This window comes from Glycine max, chromosome 15, assembly GCF_000004515.6.
Source record: "Glycine max cultivar Williams 82 chromosome 15, Glycine_max_v4.0, whole genome shotgun sequence".
In the NCBI taxonomy this organism is placed as follows: domain Eukaryota; kingdom Viridiplantae; phylum Streptophyta; class Magnoliopsida; order Fabales; family Fabaceae; genus Glycine; species Glycine max.
Genome location: NC_038251.2, coordinates 213,631 through 239,078, shown reverse-complemented (window position 1 = coordinate 239,078; position 25,448 = coordinate 213,631). Strand labels below are relative to the sequence as shown.

Here is a 25,448-nt window from a genome sequence, read left to right as displayed (position 1 = left end):
TTTTTAAGATTGTGTAAGTTTACACTGTTTGTCAGAAACACAACCCAGTTCATTAATTACATCTTATGATTATCTTTATGGTTTAATTTCACTTATTTATAATTGACTTTGACAAGTAATTGGTAGACACATGAAAAACTAGTAATCAAATTTTACATGACATATTTTACTTTAATTTCACTTTTGTTATTGTTTTTTTTTTAAGGAATCTCACTTGTTATTGTTAACTCATATCATTTTGTATTGTTGAAACTGACATGAATATTATGATAAAATTCAATTTAATTTTTGTGTGTACTTTGAATTCTAATTTTATTTTATTTTTAATGTTATAAAATTATGATATTATATTTTAATATTATTTTTATGCATTACTTAATTATTATTATTAATAATATTGGTTCAAGTGATATCTATAGTTAAATAATTGAATCTTAAACCAGTATTTTGATCAGTTTTATAATTGGTATAATTTTAAAAAAATGGTTTAAATAATAACAAGTTTATTGAATTTGATTTTTATGAATAAATAAAACAAACAATAATTTTATTTAATTTTTTATCAATAAATTTTAATTTTATCAACAAGAGATTAAATCTACCATCTTTTCTTTATTCTTCTTCTTCCATAGTCGAAATCTAGTATAAATTATGTTGGATATTAAGAATTTGAGAAGAAAATATTTAATAATAAAAAAAGCTTGGAGGACCCTGTTGTGTCAAAGAAATTTGTATTAGATTGTAAATTAAAGAATAGTGAGTAGCTTATGTTTGTGATACATTAAGGAAGGTGAAGTAGAAAGGAGGGATGAACACGTGGAGAGGGGAAGGTAGACCCCACACCGAACCCTTTAAAATGTCTACCTCTCCACTAGAGCGCCAAAACCCCCAATCCCATTGTCCTCACTCACCACCTCATCGCAACCCTCAATTTCTCTACTGCTGAAGCCCAATGTATGCTTTTCCTAACCCTAACCCCCCATTAACATTCTTCTTTTCTTTTCTCCCCACCGATTCTACCTTCTTAATTCATTTCTTCAAGATTTAGGTTTTTATTTTCTATTCCTATGTTCTCGCCTTTCTTCAAATGGTTCTTTTTATATTATCTTTTTCCATCATGCCGATTATCATTCATTTCGTGTTAGGGGTCGGTGTAAATTTCGGGGAAACTACTGGGACTCGATTTATGCAATTTTACACTTTTTTACTTGTCTTGCACTGATCTTTTCTAACTCAACTTTTCATTTTTTTTCAAGTTTCTTTTCAGTGCCTAGCATCTCTGCTTGCTTCTTGCTGTTCTTCATTTCAAAACTTGGGAGCACGTCAATTGGCAGTTTCGGTGCGAATGCTGTGGTAATTTCAATATTTTTGTGCATGCTCAGAGGAATGTGAGACTTATCTTTACCGATTCATCCAATAGCATGCTCTGTATAATCATTAGCTATCTATTCTATGGTTATCCTCAACTTGTATAAGATTTAATTCGCCGAATATACTTGTCCCTTTCTTTCTTTTTTATGTGGCAGAATTATCCATCTTGCACAACTGAAAGAACGAGAATATGCCCTTTGCTTCTGCTTCCATGGAAAAAAGGAGTGAAGAGCTAGGATTAAGCTTAATGAACACTGATTCTGCTAACCATGACAGGATTCCTGGTGTTCGCCACCAGAATGATACTACCGTCCCTCTGCCTCTGGTTTCACCATCTCCTTTCCCCCACTGGCATTTGCATGAGACATCCCAATATTATAACAATGAACCAGCTGGAGTTAATTCAATGATTGATTCCTCTCAGTTCAGAAGTTATCAGAATTTCCAGATGGACCATAATTACTATCACAGAGCAGAACATAATTTCCTTCCATGCGAAACAGATTCTTGTTTTCCATGTCCAGAAGGATACATAGGGTGGCCGTATCAATATGATAGGCACAATAATCTGACAATCCCTGTCGATGTGAGGGATGCTTCCTTCAATCTAAATAATTTTGAGAAGCCTGGCAATGGTGGGATGTGTGTGACCCCAAGTTATGGTTCAGCTAGCAGGCTACAAATGGCCAACCCTAGTGGAGCATCAATGAGTGCTAATACTGGTCAGCCTTCACTAGATATGAATTTGGGAATGGCTCTGTGTAATCCAAATAAAGGTTGTGTAGAACCATTGCTTACAATAGGAAAACGTGATGAAAGATTTATGACCACTGGTTCTGGAAGTAATAACAAAGAGTCCAAATCCAGTGCTGTAACACTAAAATTCAATTTGACTGGTAATTCTGACAGGGAATTTCTTCCTCCAGTCAATATATATCACAATCAACTGGGTAGCAGAAGTTCCTTAAACCCTGGTTTAGACATGAATGCCACCTTTTCTGCTTTTCAGAATGACAGTGAAGTCATATCTGATTTAGCTCCTGCAAGCAATCATGAAGCTCTGTTTGATTCTAGACCTGGTTTACGTTTGGGGCCATCATATGCTTTTCAATGGCCAGCTGCTGGAGACCAAAACCATTATTTAGGGCAGGTCAACCGGGATTTAGGTCTTGGAGGTGTGAAAGACACAAGTATGGAATTTACAGCTGTAGGTCACAAAAATGGCCTTGGATGCATGGATCTAAATTCATTGCCAATTGTTGGCAGTCTAACTATGCCTTTTGAAAGTGGACAGAGATGGGCGAATAGACAGTTAGCTCCCTCTTCAAGTGGAACGGTAACTGATAAGTTGCCTACTGAGCTGTTACCTAAAAATAATGATAAGTTCTCATTACAGCTTTTTTCTAGTCCTCCTTTAGCTGTGGCCAGTGGAAGCACCCGAGAGCAAGATCTTTCAAGTATGTGTTTTACCACTTGATTACTTATTTTCTGCTCATAAACATTGATATATGTCAGATCTCCTTAAATTTCACTTCATTCTTGAGAAGCAGAAACGTATTTGATCATCTTTAGCAGTTTTGTTGACATTAAATTGAATTTAGTCTTTTGTTCCTTTGCTTTTGTCAGTAAACATCAAATCTGTTTCAAATGTTGCTGATGATTTTTATCTTGGTCTTAAAAGGGTTCTTTTTAAAGCTTCTTTTGTTTTTATAGAAGTTTTGGGCTCTTAATCATTCAAGTTCTAGTAGAACACATTCTTCCATTTATTATCTTTGTATGCTATTCAGCAGAGATAATTAGATAAATTAACTGCCTCCTGATTTGCAGTGACTAAATACATCACTTGGAGGCTCATTTTTTGGATTTATCAAATTGTTTTCTGTATTTGCTGATATCTGAATTATCTTTTTATAATTTTCTTTGCATAAATAAATGTAAAACAAACAGGTTTTGAACTCCTGAAGGGATCACATCCCAAACTTCTCAAGTGGTACCTCTTACTGTTTATTGCCAACTCATTGTTTTGTTGTGCTTGAAATGATTCAAATGAATTTTATGAAGTAACTCAAATCAAACAATCCTTTGAAAGAGGGTGGAGGTGGTTGGAAAAGTGTGATGCATTAGTTGATTAGCATGTTTCTGCTTGATAAAATCTAAATGTACTCTGCAAGCTACATTTTCCAGTAATTGAATTTAGTATCGTTCATGTTTGCTGAAAGGTGTTCATTTAACAGTATCGCCTGCATGTCTAAGGAATTGCTTTTGGATTCTTACAAACTTTTTTGCTTGGTTTACTTATGGTGCTTCCTGCCCTCAAGTTTAGATATGGGTGAAAAATTACTTTGTTTAGTTTTCATGAAACATGACACTTTGGCATAACTAAGTATCAACAAGAGGCTTGATCATTTGCTAATTGTTTTTTGTATGATGTAAAGTGTTAAAGCATTTCATTTGATGCATATAGACAGATATTATATGTCTGTAGATTTTAAAAAATTGCTGGTGAGTGAAAGGTCTATTATTATTTATTAAGATTCATGGCCTCCTGTAGGTAATCATGGTCAATCACAGGCAGGTGGTTCTATTCAGCAATCAAACTCTCTTCTTCGACCACAGTCTACTTCTGGTGATTACCTTCTTAAACATATCATGCTATCCACTCACCACTTTATATTTCTTTAAGCAATAAACTAATTTATTCAGATGTAGGAATACAAGCTGGAAAGGGATACATTACTGCTCAAGTTTCAAGGCCATCCAACTTGTCATCTCTAAAGAGAGCTGCTTCCCAACCACTGTCATCCACTATCCAGAATCAACAAAGGAAGACTCTACCAACTCAGTTCATACATCCATCAATTCCAACTCCTTGGACCAGATTGGCTCCATCAGTCCCAAATACATCCCGGGCAATGTCTCCCTTGGTCCGTCCAGCCCTGTCTCTCACACCCCAAGCTCCTCACTCTGTTGTTCCTCCATCATTCCCTATGACTTGGACTAAATCTGTTCTACAAGCCCCAAACACAACCTGGGCAATTCCTCCCAGAATGTACACAGCTCCATTTCTCGCACCTAATGACAAGAGAATCTCATCTTCCCACCACCCCTCATCCCATACTTCACCTTGTACAAACCAATCTAACCATCAAGCGTTAGCTCGGGCTTTGACTCGCCAACGCTTGAAGGCTCCAATTATACCATCTGCTCCCAGTATTGCTTCCAATTATATTAAATTTAAAGGTATTCCTTGGAGCTTCTTCATTTCTTGCATATTTAACGACTTCCTTTGGTGTCCTTCCATGATTAGTTAATTTATTTGGTTTTCTTCGCAGTATATCTAGGTAGATTTACCTTACTGGTGCATTTAAACAGACATTGAAACTATGTTCCCTATTCTGTTGAAGAGCATGATGTTGTTAGATTTCATATTCCAGTGAAATTGCTCAATTAAAAAAAGCTTTTGATGAATTGTTCCTATCCTAATTCCTTTACCTGAAAAGAATTCCAGCCTTTTCTTTAAAAGAATTCCAGCCTATTCGTGTTCTGGGCAAGATTTCTGCCTTTTCTTTAAAATCTGGTCTATCAATTATATGAATGGATTCTAAGTGCTTATAGCTTCGGGAAAAGAATAACGAAATTCATGGATTAGTTTTTAAATCTAAACATTTATTTAGGAATTTTAAATCCATGATGAAAGAATTAGCAAGTTGATGCTTTTTTTAGATATGGATTTTGTGGAGCATTACGTAGTATATCCTAATATGTTAACTTTATTCTGGTTCAGATCAAACAGCAGAACCAATTGGTTATAAATGCCTTTTGTGCAAGAGGGATCTCTCCTACGCACCAGAAGGGCCCATTTCCCAGCCACCCGTTCCGCCTGCTACTGCTGTTCTACCATGTGGCCACACCTTTCATGAGTATTGTTTGGAGCGAATAACCCCTGATGACCAATCCAAATATCCTCCATGCATTCCTTGTGCTCTTCTCGAGTAGTGAATTTAGGATTACATTTTGAATTCTTCCTTTTTCATCTCAAAAGTTCTTGGTGGTAAGAAAAAGGAAAAACAGAATTTTCGAGAAGAGGTAAGCCATTATTGAGAATTTCATAGTAAGGATAAATTATATTTATATATGAATGAATATCATAGTATGGTCTGCCATGTCCGAGCATATAGCTGTTGAGGTTATTAAACCTCCACGGCATAATTTATAGGTAAATTATGTATACATAGTAATTTATTTACCTTTATATCACCTGACCTTTAAATTTTTATTTTATTTTTTAAAACACTGTCGGTCTCGTATTGTCTTCTAGACGCCAACGTTATAATTCTTTCACGAAACCAATTTTAAGGATTCGTTTGGTTTTTAAAAGAATTGATGTTAATTGTGTTTGAGCATGGTGTTTTAAAATTGAATGTAGAAGAATTCATTTTTATTTATAAAAATAATTATAGCATCATGGAATTAGTTTTATTCATTGGTTGAATACAGAGTTCAAAATTAAAAATGAAGAACCGCGAGGCGAGCCGTAGTTATTCATTATTCGCTAGAAAGGACAAATACTCTGACCCATTACAATAGTTCTCTTATCCCTTCTCTCGTCTTGTTTGGTATTAAGATGTTTTGAATGGCTTCTTCCCTACGACTTGCTGGAAATCTCGAAGTAGATCATCATGTGAGACTCTTTCTGGGAAGTGAATCCAAAAGGGAGGGGCTCTTTATTTGTTTTGAGGAGTGATTGATGATTTTGGGTAACTTATACAAACTTTTTACTAAAATAGATCCTTTCTAAAACAAATTATTGACATAGGTTTAAAGTTCAGGATCAAACTGATAGAGGACCTCACAGTTAAGTTAACAATAAGAATGAAATAATAATTTTATATAGTTGTTTAACCTTAAGTATAATGTTATAATTCTCCAGTAACAGTTGAAATACTATCAGATCATCCAAGTGAGTAGGTGATTTGATGTGGTTTTTTTATGAGAGTAAAAGATGCTAACAATTTACTAAGAACACAACAAATTGAATTTATTGGATGATCACTTTAAAGGAAGTGACAATTCAAAATTACTGATTTATCATGTAAAAGAAAGTAACAATTCGAAATTGCTGATGTTATGTCAAAAGAAAGTAACAATTCAAAATTGTTGGTTTGTCACGTAAGCATGAATAATTTATCTGAAATTGTTAGTTTGTTGACACAACAATCCATGACCACCGGTTTGTGTGCATGCAACATGAGTCTGAAATAAAAAAGTTATAGAATTTATGAATCAACATTGGTTTAAGTACAATCATCTGAAAACAATACATACTTAGTTTCGAAACAATAATTTGCATTAACCTGATTTGTAACTAAAAATATATCTTCCTTTCGATTTTCTTCACACATTCAATAGATACATCAAATGGTTGAATATTTTCTTACCAATTCATTTTTTGTATGTTAAGAGATAGATACTATGCATTTGTATAACTAGATGAATATGTAGTATATGTTTTTCTATTATATGATTATGTCTATTTAGTGAAGATTTATGTAATATATTTTTTAAATGATTTTCAACAAAAGCATAATTTTTTTAAAAAAATTATATATTGTATGTGATTTTGCATACTTTATTTTTGTTAAATATTATTATGTATTTGCAAGTTTAACTCTATTTTATTTTCTAAATATGTGAGAGATATGTTGAAAGAAAAGTTTTTCTTGCATCCATAAGATATTATTGTCAATAGATTCAGAACAAATGTCACTCAGTGAAGATTGTGAAGAAGTCATTTGACTACTATCAATATTATATAATCACAAAAATAATTAACTACAATAACAAAAATATTAGACAATTTTTAGTGGATTAGTATGAATTTTTTAGCAACACAACTTTTTCAGTAATTCTAACTTTTTTAGGAATATTTATAGCATCTATTTTTATAAAATGGTTTATTTACAAAATTTTAATTTATTAAATTTATTTGAAACAAGTGTTCTTAATAAAAATGTTGTTGATAATTTTCAAAGGGTCATGTATGATTAATTGTATAATCGTGGATATCGATGCTTTGTTATGATATATCTTTAATTAGGAGTGTATGAAAAATAGTCAAATTCAATTATTTTTTTGATAAAAAATAATTGATGAAATTTGTTAACAGATTGGCAAGTAAACCAATTGTCCAAGTAATAAAACCTCGGAAGTCCGAGTGTCGAATCTCACAGGGATTTTGTGTTGCACTTGTGTTGGGATAACTTTTAATTTGCAAGAAAAATATTGGAGAAAGGAGTAGGAGTAGTAGTAAAAACAAGAGAATTAAAACAAAATAATTAAGAGAAGGATTTCAATGAGATGCGAATGTCAAGACCTGACATGCCTAACTTGTCTAAAATGTATGAATTTATGATGTTTCTCTATCAATGTAATCAGACTTGTTCTACCCACATCTATCCATTTACCCGCCCTTGACAAGCCTATTTTATTTACCTATCTCTCAAATGTCTTTGCAAAGACTCGATAAATAAAATGCATGCATACTAGATTCTAGATGTTTGCTAAATGCATGGGCATAAAGTCACCATTCTATGCCTAGCAATGATTACCTTATGATTTTTTCCCTTATTTGTTCTATTAGGAGTTAATTTCTCCCGAGCAATCAATCCCTTAAACTGATGCATGCATCTTTTCCTTAGATCTTATTAAAGGTTACCCTCTCCCGAACAACTAACCCCCACAAGCAAATAAAGATGAAAATGCAAGATAAAGTAGAGAAGAAAATAGAACAGAACAACCTAAGAAGAATCCTCTTTGCATTGATCTTGAAGTATATCGTACATCGTTGACTTTTTAGGCCTGTCAAGACCCTAACTAGGAGATTAGCCACTCATGGCCATGAGGGCTTTACAACTAGGGGATGAAAGAAAGAATACGAAATTTATCAGTTCATATCATTTAAATCAAAAAATAACTGTTAAATAATTATCTTCAAGTCATAGATAAGAAAATTATCAATTCATATCATTTAGACCCAAAATAACTGCTAAATAATTATTTTTAACGATATTTTTAATATATTTTTATTATCAAAATAGCTCATATTTAGTAGCTATTAGAATTTCAAATAGAATACATATTACAAGTTTTTTATGGGATAGTCTATCAATATGTAGGAGGTGCGTGAATTTCTTAGTATATTTTATTATATATATTCTATATAATAATCATTATACTAATTTGGTATATTTTTATTTACTAATAATAATGAAAATAAATTTCAAATTTTAAAAAATAAACTTTCTTAACTACACATATTAAATTCACTTATAATTCAATTACTATATAACATGTAGTTGACTTTCAAACTAACTTCTAAAATATTACAAAGTATCCAAACACACAAAAAAAAGTGAGAGAACAGAAGTGAAAACAACTCAATCCATACCTCATTATTTAACATAAGTAAAAATTATTATTTTAATTTGAAGAATCATTGTTATTTTTAGTAAGTTTCTACTACGATGAGACAATGCATGTTTAAACTAGCATTTTAAGTTGTTGTTTGTTTACATTCCATCTACCCATCTACCCACTATGTATTTTTATATTTCATGGAGCATCATTAGTCAATCATTAGTATCAACTATACAAAATACAACTAACTTGAGAGTCTTGAATCTACAATTATAAATTGCTTGTTTACGATGAAGTTTTCTCAATTTTTTTAGTCAAAAAAATTTGTGAGATATAAAACATGTAAAACAAAATAGTTGTTTCAATTTTTTTGACTAAAAAATAATTCATGTCAATAATTTGTTTGAACTAGCAATTTTTTTGACCCAAATGGATGAATCGCTCTTGATTTCATTGAAATTGAAAAGGATTCATTTATCCAATTTCATGTAAAAATGTTGCTACATTAGCAGCTGAATCATTCTAGGACAATTTCAGATTTTATTTCCCACTCAATCCATCCTTTTATTGTGGTTTGGTTTCTCCGTTTTGGATCATCAGGACTCGCATGAATCAATGTCACGTGGCACTGGCAGCATCACTTCTGCTTCTGTATGCCATGGTTCAACATTTAAGTGTGATGGTAGTATGGCACTTAATTTGAAGAAATTGCCCCCAGAAACCCCTTGCTATCATGATGTTTCCGAAGTTAAACAATTTATGACTGAAAACTAGTATATGTAGTATAAAAGTCCAGGACCCTTCCAAAGTAATCATAATAATAATGGGAGAGTATGTGATGTTTACCAAACAGGGGACATCACTCTTTATTTCAGAAGACGTTTGCAAAGCAATGAGTAACCAACATTTATATTTCCTTATATGCCCGATGATATGGTTATATTTGGTAAATTATTTTAGTTAATTTTTAATTTTTTTATTAGTTAAAAATTTTATTTGATTGTTTGATAATAATTTTTTTTGAATAATTGTGTTTTAACGCTTATTTGAAGTAATATTTTTTAAAATATTAATTTTTATCTTTTAATTTTTATATTTTTATTCTCAGTATATTTATTTATTTATTTAGTTATTTTTTTAAAAAATTATAATTTTATTATTTTTCACTTTTCATCTACTTAATTTTATCAAATACTTATAATTTAATTACTAATTTTTCAACTTTCAATTGTCAAATAATTTTTCAACTTTTAATTATCTTTTCATCTAATATTGGGGTTAATGTTGGAAGTTTGGTTGCTTTTTATTTCCAACAGCATCAGTGTTTATTTGATGAAGTACTATTATATTATGCCGCTGCCTATGTTGTCATAGCCAAGTTCAAGAAACTGGCACCGAATCATTCCAGCTGTTCCTTCGCAAAGTTTGCACATTTGCATATCGCTGCTTGACTTTTACCATGATAGCTGGATAAATAAATATAAAGCTTAGACTATTGAATTCACAGATTCTGGTTTAAGAGTAATTAAAGCCATTGGATTCTTAGATATAAATATGTACGTAGGCATTATATTTATAGAACAAGTCATCTTCATGATTTTCCTCTGATCTCTCGCGGTGTTTATTTGACATTATCTACAACTATTCGTTTGAATTGCTTGAAAATGACATAATATTAAATTACCAAATGAAACACCAAGGTTACACACTGTCATAAGAATTTAATGCCATTAGGAATTTAAGAGTCTGTTGATTGGAATGAATTTAAGAAAAGTAAAGGAAGAGGAAATAAAAAGAAAAATATGCAGAATGTCCTGAAGCGCACACACACCCATTTTTCTTTAATAGTAAACTCACTAAAAATTTAAGAGATAGATAAAAAGGGGAAAACAGATAACGCAATATGTTAGAATTGAAGTATGAAGATGAAGTTTTAAATTAAATAGAAATTATCAAATTGACAAAGTTGAATAATATATAAATAAAAAAATTCACAAATTTAATGTCCTATGAATTTGAATTGAAATGTCAAGTTCAGTATTTTATCCAATCATGGTTTCACAACACAATACATATGTAAATTACACTAACATTATTATCTTTTTAATGTTTATAATTACCTCCTTACAAAAATACACAAAGTAAATGTGTTTCTTGATAATAAAAGTGTTAATATAATGATTTTAAATAGTTAAGGAGGATTAATATAAAATTTAAAAGACAAGAATATCATGTACAATCTTAAGAAATCAGATTTATAAGATTTTTTACTTTAGTCCTGAACTTTTCTTGTTTTGCCTTTGTTGGTCAATATCTCCTCTGTGATATTCTCTCTTGGTTTTTAGTTTGAATTTTTCTCATAAAAAAAATTGTTCTAATAAAGTAATAAATATGTTAGGTGACGTGATAAAAATAAAATAAAAACGAATGATATAAAGCAAATATAAAAATTAGAATGTAAAAATAAATTGGAAACCAAAATAATTTTTTATAAACACGTGTGCTTAATCAAAGTGTTCAATTAAATATTGATAATTAAAAAAAGAGAAAGAAAGTGTTCAATTAAATGATGTTTAATTAAAGAAAGAGAAGAGATATGTAAGTGGGAAGAGAAAGGCGTCAATGTGTGTCATTATATTCATCCCTCGCGTAATTAGTGTAATTATATAATTAATTTGTCAACAATCACCACTTAAATGAAATTTAATCTTTTTTTAATTAAGTGTTAATGTCTTGTAATTCAATAGGAATTCTTTACTTCTTGTGTGTGAATCATTTACTGGTGATTAATATTTTTCAAAAAATTTAATTAGCTATCTTTGGTGGAGTATTATCTTTTAATCACTTATTTTATTTTATTTTATTTGTTAGACTCCAAGATATTACTTAAATCATTTTTTACTTATCAAAGGAGGTTGAGTCTAGCAACAGAGATTAATCTCTCACAAAAAAGAATCAAGATTTGAATTCTCATTAAAAGAGATGATGTTGATATTTAATGTGTGATCATGTCTCAAACATATTACCTTTGAACAAAGAAAATATCGAAAACAAAAAAAAAAAAAATCATTCTTTACTCTAAACAAACACTTACAAAAAGAAAATTGAGTGAGTCAATGAATTAGTTTTTTCTTATAAAAAATATTATTTGATACGTTAAAATCAATTTCCATGTTTAAACTTTTTAAAAATTTGTTCATTTGACTTTTCCAAAACTTAAATCAAGTTTTGTGGAAGAAATTTATTTTATTTCAGTGTTTAATGTGAGAAAGATCTATAACAGACCATGTTTAATTTATATAAAAACCAAATGAATTCCTCAGACTTTTGATTGGTTCGGAGTGGAACTGTTTTGAGTATAGCTTTGTCTCTGTTGATTTTCAGTTTTCTATAAAACAGAACAAACTCAACTTGTACGTACAAATTAAAAACGCAGACATTCCATACGATCCCAGGACTCATCTTCCGGAAATAAAGTTGAAAGTAGCCACCATGTACAGATGATTCCGTGAGTAAGATCATAGAAAAGAAAGTCCAAAGTCCCTCAATCCAAGAAATTCTTCTTCAGTAGTCTCTAATTGTTTACAACTTGACATGTATGTACCAATCCATCCCTTGGACTTGGACCCACTGCGCCAACAAAACAAACATTGAGCACTTGTTTTTCTTTTCTCAATATGTGCACGTGAAACCCCAATAATTTCTCATGCACAAGTGGGGTCTCAATTCTCAAAGCCAGCTCTTGCTCTTTTGTTCTCATGCCAAATTCCATCACTCAGAATCTCTCTATTTGTGCTTCTCTTGCAATTGTATTTCCTTATCCCCCCCAACCCAACAATGGCCGCTTCAACGCCATACTCTCTCTTCCTTCTTTCTCTTTACCTCGTCATTGGCATTGCCAGTGGCGTTCAAACCAAGACCTTCCACTTGCAGAGGAAACTGCAGCATGGCACCCCGGAGTGCCTCCTCCCCCAATCAAGTCTGTTTAGCAGCACTTACTTTCTCTTTTTACTGTTATGGATCTAAAACTGCTTGCTCTTTGTGTCTGTCTGTCATACTCATATCTTAGTCCTGAGTGAAGTTGTTAATGAGAGGATGTCAATACTGTTTGTTATGTTTGTCTAGATTGCATTATACAATTTACAATAATCTTTTTGGTTCTCAGGAAAGGAGAAAGGCGCTATTATACTGGAAATGAAGGACAGAGGTGAGTGCTCAGAGTCAGAGAGAAAAGGTGATTGGGTTGAGAAACAGTTGGTACTGGATGGTCTCCACGTTCGTTCAATTCAAAATCACATTCGAAAAAGGACCTCTAGTAGCCAAATTGCAGATTCCTCGGAAACCCAAGTTCCATTAACTTCTGGCATAAAATTCCAAACTCTAAACTACATTGTGACAATGGGATTGGGTAGCCAGAACATGAGCGTGATAGTAGACACTGGAAGCGACTTGACATGGGTCCAATGCGAGCCTTGCCGGTCATGTTATAATCAAAACGGACCTTTGTTCAAACCTTCTACTTCCCCTTCCTATCAACCAATTCTGTGCAACTCAACAACCTGTCAGTCTCTCGAATTAGGAGCATGTGGCAGTGATCCATCAACATCTGCAACTTGTGACTATGTGGTTAACTATGGTGATGGATCATATACTAGTGGGGAGCTGGGGATTGAGAAGCTGGGTTTTGGAGGCATTTCAGTGAGTAATTTTGTGTTTGGTTGTGGAAGGAACAACAAAGGTCTCTTTGGAGGAGCCTCAGGGCTTATGGGGTTGGGAAGAAGTGAGCTCTCAATGATCTCTCAAACCAATGCTACATTTGGAGGAGTTTTTTCTTACTGCTTACCTTCAACTGATCAAGCTGGAGCTTCAGGCTCGTTGGTTATGGGTAATCAGTCTGGAGTATTCAAAAATGTTACTCCCATTGCCTACACCAGGATGCTTCCTAATCTTCAGCTGTCCAACTTTTATATACTGAATCTCACTGGCATAGATGTGGGTGGTGTGAGTCTGCATGTGCAAGCTTCAAGTTTTGGAAATGGTGGGGTAATACTTGATTCCGGGACAGTAATCTCAAGACTGGCTCCATCTGTGTACAAGGCTCTGAAGGCAAAGTTCTTGGAACAGTTTTCTGGTTTCCCTTCAGCACCGGGCTTTTCAATTTTGGATACCTGCTTTAATCTCACTGGATATGACCAAGTAAACATACCTACCATCAGCATGTATTTTGAGGGCAATGCTGAGCTGAATGTGGATGCAACTGGCATATTCTATTTAGTTAAAGAGGATGCTTCGCGGGTTTGTTTGGCGCTTGCTAGTCTTTCTGATGAGTATGAAATGGGGATCATTGGAAACTATCAGCAGAGGAACCAAAGGGTGTTATATGATGCCAAACTCTCTCAGGTAGGATTTGCTAAAGAGCCTTGCACCTTCACTTGAATACCTCATTTATTTAACTCAAATACGGAGGATACCATTGCCATTAACATCTTCCAGTTACATATAACTATATTTTCCGACATAGCATAAGAATCTCTCTTATTTAGTCCTTTATATATTTTTTTCTATTGAGTGTGATTGTGTTTTAAATTTCTGTTTGTAAACCAAAGATGGTTTGATTGGATTGTAAATTGACTCATTAAGTTTCTTAAATGTAAGATGTCGTACTTGCATGGAAATAATACAAGCTAGGAACTGAAACTACATATTTAGCCTCAGTTCATGAACATTGTTGTAGATAAGATAATCTACTCAATTCACCAAGTTTTTGTTCTGTCCGTCTAATGCATGACAAGTCGCTCGGGTTGATTTTTATAAGTTCTACAGTAACATGCCATTATTTTTTATTTTATACAACTTTTTCTATTATGTAGTTCTATAAGTATTTATTAAATAAGTTTCAGACGAAGTTTATTTCACATCTTTCATTTTTTTTTTATTGTTTATTTGATGTGCTGTGTAATACTATTTGATCCCATTTTTCTGTCAAGATAGGGTGCCTTGTAGAACAAATTGCAGCTTGTTTGGGATACTGGCTTGAAACACTTCATCATGTGTAAAATCTATGTGGTTAATAAGATTTGAGTGATAAGTGTTGGGTTTTAAACCAAAAGATAAGGTGTATTTAATGTATGAAAATTGAATTTTTATCATTAAGATTTAGATGATTTAAATATAAAGTGGAAGATTGTATTTTACTAGATAAAATTTGTTTGAAAAGATGTAATGAAAGTTATTTTTGTTTCAACTTTCAAGAGAATTTATTTATTGTAGTTGGTGATAATCTTTATAATTAGTGGAGAAGATACACATGAAGAGAGATTATGAAACAAAATCATTTTGTTAAGAGAAAAATGTCTTTAGGATAAAAGTGTTATCATTTCTTATGATTCTTGAGTGAGATACTCGAGTTTTGTAAAATGATACAAATTTGAGGATGAATTATAATCTTGTAATCATTTTGTGATAATCAAATACTTTTAAGACAATTTTTTGTTGTGTTATCACTTCGATGTAAGTAATATTATATGGGAGAGCATTAATCATCCAACAATAATAACTATTTTTTTTTAAATTTCTCTTAACAAGAGTTGCTAAATTTATTTCCATTCTAGTGCTTTACTTTTTTACTTTTTAGTTTTTACATAAATTACACATAATTTATTCTTTTTTTTTTTTAATCATTTAAGCAACTCCGTCGAAGTTAGCATCTTTAAAAACGTTACTGTCCTCTCGCCTGTTTCATTAACGCATTTGTGTCAATTTAAACTAAAAGCCAATTTTGAACATTTTTAAAAAAAATTAATGAACAAATTGAACATTTAAAAATAGAGGAGCCAGATTTAAAAAAATAAAAAATAGGTAAAAAAAGTAACTTAATCACTTATTTATTACATTTTTATCTATCTAATTTATTATTTTTATGTAGATAAATTTAAATTTTCTTTAACCTACTTAACTTTTCTTTTATTAAATTTTTAATTATTTTTCTATTCTAGGGACTCAATTTGTTGTGTGCAGTTATCTTTTAAGGGAATTAAGTTTATTTTTATGACTTTCTTTATTTTAATCATTATCTCAAAAATCTGATTCAACCTTCCTGACCAGAAATAATATAAATAAAAATTTTAATTTTAAAAAAAAAAACATATTTTAAAATTTTTTAAAAATAAATAATATCATAAAAACACTTATACTAATGGTAAATAAAAATTTAAATTTAAATGCTTTTAAGAAGTGTCAACAAACTTTATTTAAGTTATTCAATTTTAATTACTTTTTTCACGTCAATTATGAATTTTGTATCTGATGGTGATTGGTGGCACGACACGACTGGGAGTCTGGAAGAGAAAGATGCTTTCACTAATAACTATAGCTTCCAAATTCCAAGATTGACCACACCACACCTTCATCATCTTCATTCCATCAGAAGTTAGATGCTATGGAGTCCCTCACCCTTTCAGTTACTGTAGCCGTAGTTGCTTTTTCTATCCTCTTGTTCCTCCTGCTACTCACTAGAAGACATGCGGGAGTCGGAGCCGGAGCCGGAGCCGGATCACTTCCCCCAGTACCAGGTATGTCTCATGTTTGCATGCATGTAAATTTTACTTATGAACAGAATCATAAAGTTGGTTTATTTGGTGTTGCATGTGCTTGCAGCGGTTCCAGGATTACCAGTGATAGGGAATCTTCTGCAATTGAAGGAGAAGAAACCTTACAAGACCTTCACACATATGACTCACAAACATGGGCCCATCTATTCCATCCGAACCGGTGCTTCCACTCTCATTGTTCTCAACTCTCCCCACCTTGCTAAGGAGGTCACTCCCTACTCTTTTCAATTAAATCTACATCTTCTTCTTTTTGCTATTTCATTTATTGCTTATTAGTATATTGGATCAGGCAATGGTCACCAGATTTTCATCAATTTCAACAAGGAAGCTATCCAATGCACTCAAGATTCTCTCTTCTGATAAATGTATGGTTGCCACTAGTGACTACAATGAATTTCACAAAACGGTCAAAAGACATATTCTTACTAACCTCTCAGGAGCCAATGCACAGGTTCTTTCGTTACCTTCTCTATCTTTACTTTTCTGTCTATGGTTCTTTTGATTCCTGAGTCTCTTTAGTATTTGTTTTTTTCAATATTTAGAAGCGACACCGTATCCGCAGAGAAGCCATGATGGAAAATATTTTGAGCCAGTTTAGTGAACATATCAAGACCTTCTCTGATTTGGCAGCTAATTTTAGGAAAATATTCGCTACTCAACTATTTGGATTAGCACTGAAGCAAGTAAGGCCCCTCCTTCTTAAATAATAGACATTCTCTGAGACTGAGAGTAGAACATTACTTAAATTTATAAGACTGGCAGGCTCTGGGAAGTAATGTAGAGACCATTTATGTGGAGGAACTTGGGAGTACATTATCAAAAGAGGACATATATAAGATTCTAGTGGTCGATATATCGGAGGGTGCAATTGAGGTGGATTGGCGAGATTTCTTTCCATACCTGAAGTGGATTCCAAATAGGAGGATGGAGATGAAAATTCAGAATCTGCATGTGCGCAGAAAAGCTGTCATGAAGGCCTTGATGAATGAGCAGAAGAACAGAATGGCTTCAGGAAAGGTAAAGTTTTCTTGACTGCATGTGCAAAGCCTATGCTATGACTATAATTTGATTGTTTGGGATGTCACAGAAAGTACATTGCTATTTTGACTACCTGGTGTCGGAAGCTAAAGAACTGACTGAAGATCAAATTTCCATGCTAATCTGGGAAACCATTATTGGGACATCTGATACTACATTAGTTACAACTGAATGGGCTATGTATGAACTTGCCAAAGACAAAACACGTCAGGTTGTTTGTTTTTCTATTGTATTCGTTGTTTATCCCATTATGGACACACTTTCACCGGATTAATCCTCTTTATATGGCAGGACCGTCTTTATGAGGAGCTCCAATATGTATGTGGACATGAAAATGTTATAGAAGACCAATTATCTAAGCTACCTTACTTGGGGGCAGTATTCCATGAAACTTTAAGGAAGCATAGTCCAGCTCCCATGGTTCCACCAAGATATGTTCATGAAGACACACAATTGGGAGGATATCATATTCCTGCAGGAAGCGAGGTCTAGTTATTTATTTATTTTCTAAATTCACCATCCATATCCATATTGTGTTTAATATGAGATTGACAGGCTCATGTCATGTTAACAGATCGCAATAAATATATACGGATGCAACATGGACAGCAATCGGTGGGAAAATCCTTATGAGTGGATGCCTGAGAGGTTTCTTGATGAGAAATATGACCCCGTGGATTTATTCAAGACGATGGCCTTTGGAGCAGGGAAGAGGGTGTGTGCAGGCTCTCTTCAGGCCATGTTGATAGCTTGCACTGCAATTGGAAGATTGGTTCAGGAATTTGAGTGGGAACTCGGACAAGGGGAGGAAGAGAATGTCAATACACAGTGCTTTACCACCCGCAAGCTCCATCCACTGCTAGTAAAACTCAAGCCAAGAATCAAGTAATCATGCTAGAGTTGCTATTAGCATGAATGCTGCCTCTCTATTTACCAAGTTAATCCATGAATAAAGCTTTTACTATGCATGTGTTTATTTTTCATCATAAACCTTCCAATCATTTGTAAGAAAAACCAGAAAATTGGTAACAATCATCATCATCTTCATGTTGAGTTGTTTCACGGTGGGAAGGCAACGTGTCTAGTCCCATTAACTTTCATCCATGAATCATGATGTAAGCCACCTTGCGTAGCTATAAGACTAGCAAAATATTGAAGCGCATTCCTTTTATTCAGTTATTTTATGTGACTCAAGTGCATTCATTTCCTGTACCTTCGTGGGTCCTCACATTCACAGGCACTAATAATAATGATCAAACATGTTTTCTCTTCTTCTAACGATATCTTTCGTGGCTTCATGAAACATATTCAATCAAGATTTTTCAAGTTAATTTTGGTGATTTCTTTAATATTTTTTTCATCCACCGCGAGTCTGGTAAGAAATTTATATATAATTTTGTTTTAATGATAAGAAATTTTTAAAAATTTCAAAAAACTCACATTTTTATATTTTTTTAGGTTAAATTGATTATTTGGTCATTATAGTTTTCTTATTTGTACCTTTTAATCTTTTTAGTTTGAAAATAATTTTTTAGTTTTTATAATTTATATTTTATTTTTTTTATTTTTTATAGTTTAAAAGTGATTTTTTTAGTCTTTATAATATGTATTTTAAATATCTTTTAATTCCTATAGTTTGAATTTTTTTTTAGTTTTTATAATTTATATTTTAATTATCTTTTAGAGAAAATATAAAAATAATTAGTTATAAATTATCAATTATTTTTTATTATAAATTATTTTATCATAAATTAATTATGAATTACTTGTTAATATTTTTATAATTAATAATATTACTCATATTTTGATGGTAAGGACTAAAAAAAATAAAAATATAAAGTATAATGACTAAAAATTCACTTTCAAATTATAAGGACTAAAAAAATTACTTTAAAACTATAAGGACTAAAATGTATAAATGATGAAATTATAAAGATCAAATAAGTAATTAAATATTTTTTTTACTGAATTATGATTTAATTATAATACTATTATGTGTCAGATAAATATTATATTTTATTGCCAAGAAATAGTTTGTTATATTTTTCTACAAAAATATAAATCTTATTTTTAAGAAATTTTTCTTAGCTTTATTCCAATTATTAGAGATGTTGTATGCATGATTATCTTATATGCTGTCTGAGAAAAATCTAATCCTGAATTTCTCTTCGACGGTGTTTCCCCAATTTTAATGCATTGAGAAGCTAGATAGATGATTCAGCAGTGCGTGTCTGGATCTGCTTTTATGGAATTAATATGAATTTATAGAATTGATATGCTTTTGAATTAATTTTTATTTAGATAATAGATGACAAGAAATTCATTTTACCATTTGCAACTAAAGTTGATTTTTTAAATGCATAAGTTACTCAATCATGCATTCCAAATTAAAGTGCGTTCCAAATTAAAGTGGGGTAGGAATGAGTGAATGAAGATTCTAGCAGAGCCATTTGGCAGCGAGCGACGAGAATGGCAAAGAAGACGGTGAAGAGGAAGGGGTAATCGAGATTCGTGTCCGTGACCATAGCCACAAACACAACGAAAAGGGAGAAGCGAAGGTCGGAGGGAAGAATGCAGCGGCCGGGGGATTCCGTGCGGAACCGGTGACTGATGGCCCCGGGATGGGGGAGGGTGCATGGTGCTTGGCGTTAACGGAGAGATGGGAAACTGTCATGGGAAGGGGACACGGTGTGGTTTCTGCTGTTTGGTGATGACTTTGCACAGGAAGAAGATGGGAAAAGTTGGCTGATTACCTTGGAAAGCAATGACATCGAATTTGAAATCCATGGAAGCTTGGTGGCGGCGGAAGGTTTGGCACCTCGATTCTACACTAGTAATTTCTACTGAAATTCTTCTTCATACCATTTCATTGATGCAAGCTCATTTAAATACAAAATGGTTGGGTGAATTCTACTAGAATTCTCTGTTTCCGCCCACTAACAGAAAAAGGAATATGTCTCCTGAGCAGCTTATAACAGTTTTTGGATTTTAGTTACTACAATTATTTATTTGTGTTTGTGATTTTATATCAGCTAAACGTAGTGCTCCAAATATGTTGGTTTCTTGATGTTCCGTTTGGGCCGATCAGCATGGGCCGTGTTGGCTTCTTCCTATCAGCTCCCACTCACGTTTCCACCAAACACCAGAAATATTTTATTTATAATGTTTGATCATCACCAAACACATGACCAAAGAAGAGAATCACACATGGAAACATGCATTAACTCAAGGTTTTAGACGGTGTGTTAGAAATTGTAGCAGGTTTTCTTATAATATTTCACAAAAATCATAATCTATCTTTTCTTATAATATTTCACAAAAATCATAATCTATCTACAGTACAGATTTTCTTAACTTCAATTACATTGTAGGTTTTTTGACTTTATTATACATAAATTCTCTTATATTTTGACTGTTATAAGATTACTCCTACTTTTAAATTTGTTTATCTAAATGTTATTTATTATATTTAGTGTGTGAATTATTTTTTTCATTTATCAATCCAATATACATTTTATCTAGCAGCAAATGGTGTCATTTGGAAGCTCTACTTCTTTTTTTTATCAAAGTTATCCTACCAACAAATTCAGTCTCCAAGACAAGTTGAATGAACTAATTATGACTTCAGCTTGAATAGCCAAGAAAACCACTTAACCTATCTACATTGCAGGTTTTTTTTTTTTTTACTTCGTTGTACACAAATTCATCTACATACTAGCTACTATGTTTAAAAAATATTATATTCCATAGATCATTGTGGAAAGTTACTCTGTTAACAAAAAATAATGTCATTTATCCAATTTATACCATATACTTGCCTATCACAGCTTCCTCTTCTTTGGTTGCCCAACTTGCTTCCTCTTCTTTGGTTGCCCAACTTTATGTTATTAGCAAATCCAAATAATAAGACAAATTCAACAAATAGTTATCGCACTAAACTACTTACTTATAAAAGTAGCCATACTAAATTATACTTCATATAAGATCTTCTTATATTAAGACTGCTACAAAAGTATTCCTGCTTTTGGAGTTAATTTATTTTAATCTACCATTTCAATATATATTTTCTTATCAACAGGTTTATCTATTTTTGCTGCTCAACATAATTCTAACAGCAAGTCCAATTATTAAGGTAAGTAGATTATATACCAAATCATTTTATACCATCACAACACATTCTTTACCGCTCTGCTATCCTTTGTAAAGTTTTTGAAATTTTTAAGAACATTTTCATTCCAACTATAAATATGTAATATTTGTATTGTGAGCTTATATTTAACTCTGTTTTTATTCAAATTATAAATAAAATTACATTTCAATCATGATTCATATAAATCTATATTATTTAATAAATTGTATTATTAAACTCAATCAGCACGTACTCACTCTTCATCCGTGCGTGTGCATATGCACGAGTATTATATTAGTGTTAATATATATATATATATATATATATATATATATATATATATATATATATATATATATATATTCTAGAAAATTATTATTATTGAAAGTATTGTTCTACATAAGAGTCTCTTTACTTTACTTTAATGATGTTTTGGATACTTTTTTATTTTATTTTTAAAAAAATTGATTAAATTCTCTTTTTCTCTGGTTTGCACGTTTAATTTGAGATAATAAAAATTAAGTAAAATTATTTAATGAAAAAAATTAAAAGATCTTAACTAGTCAAATAAAAAGTAAAAATAAAATTTTAAAAAATTTAATAACTAAAAATTTATTTAATTCTGTTATATTCAACTTCCTTTCTCCGTCTTTATCTATAGTATTTTATTTATAAATTAAAATAATACATAGATCGGAGAGACACATAATACCTCTTTTCTCCCTGACACTATTTCTTTTCCTCACTGTTTCTTATTCAATTACTTTAGTTATAGGATAAATTCACTTATATTGATTAAAAAAAACTTTGATAATTGATTAATAGGTCTTTGTTATTGATAACCAGAGTAATTAAGCATTAGCTATTTTATTGATTATTATTTTAATGTTGTGAATTAGGATTGCGTTAGAACTTTGGAACTTGAGCCCGAGAATCATATTGCATTCATGTCCAATCAATAATAACCTCAAGAAATTTCATATAATGATCCATTGAGAATATTTTGTGTGTTTGTGAACTATTTTTGAGAAGAAGAAAAAAAAGGAACAAACTTGTTTTTGGAAAAAAGAGTTTTGTGTACTGTATTCACCCCTCAAGTATCATTCTGAGTAATCCATTTTATTTTCACATGGTGTCAATAAAAGTCATAAATTACCATTTAGTATATTTTCTTTAGAAATGGTGTACTTATTAGATTTCAATTGCTATTTATTTTCATGAAGCATTTCCAAATATACACAAAATAGGAGCAGCAAGAAAATGAAAAGAGTGCGTAAAGTAAAGTGGGAGCAAGAGGTTAATAAAAATGGAGACGGCGTGGTACCAAAGGAGCCTCTCTCTCCTGCCTGCGCTCGAGGGAGCAATTGAAGAGAAGAAGAAGTAATAAGGTAATACTACTACTGTTACTCTGTGTATCCGTAGTTAATTGGAAAGCATTTTTTAGGTTTAGGGTTTGTGAATTTTGATAGATTAGATTAGATGGATAAAGTGTGTCTGAACAGTGAGGCTGTCCCTGTTGCTCCTGCTGTTGGAATGGAATTTGACAGCTACGATGATGTCTATTACTTCTATAATTGGTACGCCAAGGAACAGGGTTTTGGGGTTAGGGTCACTAATACCTGGTACCGCAAGACCAAGGAACGTTACAGAGCCAAACTTAGCTGCAGCAGTGCTGGCTTCAAGAAAAGAACTGAAGCCAATCGCCCCAGACCCGAAACCAGAACAGGTTGTCCTGCTATGATCAAGTTCAGGTTGATGGACTCCACTAGATGGAGAATTATTGAAGTTGAGCTTGACCACAATCACTTGATTAACCCCACCAGTGGAAAGTTTTACAAGTCTCATAAGCATATTCCTCTTGGGACCAAAAGAACCTTCCACTTAGACGACGACCATGACCACCACCACCACTTAGATGCAGCTGCTGCTCAACAGGTTCACAAAATTACCATGTTTCGAACTGTCATAGTCGATGCTCAGGATGAAGGGGAATCCCAAAACGCCCTCTATTCCAATCAGTTGAAGCTGAACAAAGGCGATTCTCAAGCCATTCTTAATTTTTTTAGTCACCAGCAATTGGCAGATCCACACTTCTTCTATGTGGTGGATGTCAATGAGAGGGGATGCTTGCGGAATTTGTTCTGGGCCGATGCAAAGTCCAGAGTGGCATACACTTATTTTGGTGATGTTGTAGCAATTGATACTGCGTGTTTGACAGCTGAATTTCAAGTTCCACTGGTTCTGTTCCTTGGGATAAACCACCATAAGCAATCCATCTTGTTTGGTTGTGGATTGCTTGCTGGTGACACCATTGAATCATATACATGGCTGTTCAGGGCGTGGCTTACGTGTATCTTAGGACGCCCCCCACAAGTTATCATTACCAACCAATGTGGAATCTTGCAAACTGTGGTTGCCGATGTCTTTCCAAGATCTACACACTGCCTTTGCTTGTTTAATATAATGCAAAAAATTCCAGAAAAACTGGGAGTCTGCATTGATTATGAAGCAACCAATGCAGCTTTGAGCAGAGCAGTTTATTCCTCTCTGATGGCCGAGGAATTTGAAGCAACTTGGGAGGACATGATGAAAAGCAATGAAACTAGAGACAATAAATGGCTTCAATCTTTATATGAAGATCGGAAACGGTGGGCTCCAGTTTATCTGAAGGAAATCTTCTTGGCAGGAATGCTTCCAATTCAACCAAGTGATGTTGCATCATTTTTCTTTGACGGGTACCTCAATGAACAAACTTCTCTAAAAGAATTTTTAGAAAAATATGATCAGATTTTACAGACAAAGCGACAACTTGAGGCTTTGGCAGATTTGGACTCAAAATCTTCTAGCTTTGAGCCAAAATCAAGGTCTTACTTTGTCTTGCAGGTTTCAAAGTTATACACCAATGAAATATTAAGAATGTTTGAAAGGGAAGTGGAAGGGATGTTTTCTTGCTTTAACTCCAGACAGATAAATGCTGATGGCCCAGTCGTCACATACATTGTCCAGGAACAAGTTGAAGTTGAGGGAAATCAGAGAGATGCAAGAGATTACAAGGTGTGTTATAATGAAGCTGAAATGGAGGTCCTTTGCATCTGTGGTTTGTTCAATTTCAGAGGTTACTTGTGTAGGCATGCTTTATTTATCTTAAGCCAAAATGGGATAAAAGAGATCCCAGCTCAGTACATTCTTTCACGATGGAGAAAAGATATGAAGCGTAGCAATGTTGATGATCACAACGGTGGTGGCATTCATATTAGTAATCCAGTTCATAGGTATGACCATTTATACAGACAGGTTGTGAAGGTTGTAGAGGAAGGTAAGAAATCTCATGATCATTACAGGACTGCGGTACATGCATTGGAGAATATATTGAGCAAGCTTCATCTTGTTAACGTTGAGGATCCCAATATAATGTACAAGTATTGATGTCTGTATAACTAGGGCATCGGCATCGTATATTTGCGATTTTATAGGTACTTAAAAGTAAACACGGCATGCAGAAATAATTCCATCAACTAATTCGAGTAGCACTAGCCCAGTCTCTTCAGATGGAGATGCACTGATGTTATAAAGTAGGGTTAATCCTTCGCATTTGCATCTCCCTTGTATCGAAAAATTCAATCATCCTAAATGTTGAATTTGATTTGTTCTATAACGACGCATGCCAACAAATATCAAACGGCATGATGCTAACAATGATTACCATGCAAGACCGGATGGACGCATATATAAAACTATAAAACTAGATAATAAGCTGGCAGAAGCTAACTGAAACTTATAAATTAGCTGGAAAGCAAAACACTTGTAAACTAATTGATTGAATTTGGTAAAAACTAGTTTATAAGTTGGTCAAGAATTTTATAAGTTTCTTGATTAGCATAAAA

At 32.6% G+C, this 25,448-nt stretch overlaps 4 protein-coding genes across 11 annotated transcripts; all 4 read left to right on the top strand.

Annotated features, from left to right (window-relative positions):
• Positions 1-824: 824 nt before the first annotated feature.
• LOC100805304 (uncharacterized) lies at positions 825-5,628 on the top strand. 4 transcript variants are annotated; one of them, XM_006597034.4, is made up of 6 exons: positions 825-954; positions 1,257-1,353; positions 1,527-2,828; positions 3,923-3,997; positions 4,081-4,611; positions 5,156-5,628. In XM_006597034.4, the coding sequence occupies exons 3-6, from the start codon at positions 1,562-1,564 to the stop codon at positions 5,365-5,367; spliced, it is 2,085 nt and encodes a 694-aa protein (XP_006597097.1). In that variant the 5' UTR covers positions 825-954; positions 1,257-1,353; positions 1,527-1,561; the 3' UTR covers positions 5,368-5,628. The 4 variants fall into 4 exon arrangements, with proteins under 4 accessions (XP_006597097.1, XP_006597093.1, XP_006597095.1 ...); XM_006597030.4 differs by having other exon boundaries at positions 4,075-4,611; XM_006597032.4 differs by having other exon boundaries at positions 842-954; positions 1,268-1,353; positions 4,075-4,611.
• A 6,919-nt stretch (positions 5,629-12,547) lies between these two features.
• Positions 12,548-14,489, top strand: LOC100804768 (aspartyl protease family protein At5g10770). Its single transcript, XM_003546859.5, has 2 exons — positions 12,548-12,766; positions 12,953-14,489. Exons 1-2 carry the CDS (start codon positions 12,625-12,627, stop codon positions 14,221-14,223), a joined length of 1,413 nt encoding a protein of 470 aa, XP_003546907.1. The 5' UTR covers positions 12,548-12,624; the 3' UTR covers positions 14,224-14,489.
• A 1,600-nt stretch (positions 14,490-16,089) lies between these two features.
• On the top strand, positions 16,090-18,614 carry LOC100814223 (ent-kaurene oxidase). The gene is made up of 8 exons (XM_003546551.5): positions 16,090-16,358; positions 16,444-16,604; positions 16,687-16,848; positions 16,940-17,080; positions 17,160-17,414; positions 17,485-17,646; positions 17,727-17,921; positions 18,010-18,614. The coding sequence occupies exons 1-8, from the start codon at positions 16,226-16,228 to the stop codon at positions 18,322-18,324; spliced, it is 1,524 nt and encodes a 507-aa protein (XP_003546599.1). The 5' UTR covers positions 16,090-16,225; the 3' UTR covers positions 18,325-18,614.
• A 1,220-nt stretch (positions 18,615-19,834) lies between these two features.
• Positions 19,835-25,219, top strand: LOC100796267 (protein FAR1-RELATED SEQUENCE 6). Of its 5 annotated transcripts, none has more exons than XM_041009765.1 (3): positions 21,538-21,567; positions 22,788-22,952; positions 23,034-25,219. In XM_041009765.1, the coding sequence occupies exon 3, from the start codon at positions 23,044-23,046 to the stop codon at positions 24,988-24,990; it is 1,947 nt and encodes a 648-aa protein (XP_040865699.1). In that variant the 5' UTR covers positions 21,538-21,567; positions 22,788-22,952; positions 23,034-23,043; the 3' UTR covers positions 24,991-25,219. The 5 variants fall into 5 exon arrangements, with proteins under 5 accessions (XP_006597089.1, XP_040865699.1, XP_025981518.1 ...); XM_041009766.1 differs by having other exon boundaries at positions 21,546-21,567; positions 23,067-25,219; XM_041009767.1 differs by having other exon boundaries at positions 21,547-21,567; positions 23,112-25,219.
• Positions 25,220-25,448: the final 229 nt, after the last annotated feature.

Excerpts from the sequence above, each read along its gene's own strand:
- LOC100804768 (XM_003546859.5), top strand. The coding sequence starts at position 12,625 with ATGGCCGCTTCAACGCCATACTCTCTCTTCCTTCTTTCTCTTTACCTC. Across the intron at positions 12,767-12,952 it reads GTGCCTCCTCCCCCAATCAA|GAAAGGAGAAAGGCGCTATT; the intron begins GTCTGTTTAGCA and ends TTTGGTTCTCAG.
- LOC100805304 (XM_006597030.4), top strand. The coding sequence starts at position 1,562 with ATGCCCTTTGCTTCTGCTTCCATGGAAAAAAGGAGTGAAGAGCTAGGA. Across the intron at positions 3,998-4,074 it reads TCGACCACAGTCTACTTCTG|ATGTAGGAATACAAGCTGGA; the intron begins GTGATTACCTTC and ends TAATTTATTCAG. Across the intron at positions 4,612-5,155 it reads CAATTATATTAAATTTAAAG|ATCAAACAGCAGAACCAATT; the intron begins GTATTCCTTGGA and ends ATTCTGGTTCAG.
- LOC100814223 (XM_003546551.5), top strand. The coding sequence starts at position 16,226 with ATGGAGTCCCTCACCCTTTCAGTTACTGTAGCCGTAGTTGCTTTTTCT. Across the intron at positions 16,849-16,939 it reads TCTCAGGAGCCAATGCACAG|AAGCGACACCGTATCCGCAG; the intron begins GTTCTTTCGTTA and ends TTCAATATTTAG. Across the intron at positions 17,647-17,726 it reads CCAAAGACAAAACACGTCAG|GACCGTCTTTATGAGGAGCT; the intron begins GTTGTTTGTTTT and ends TTTATATGGCAG.
- LOC100796267 (XM_006597026.4), top strand. The coding sequence starts at position 23,044 with ATGGATAAAGTGTGTCTGAACAGTGAGGCTGTCCCTGTTGCTCCTGCT.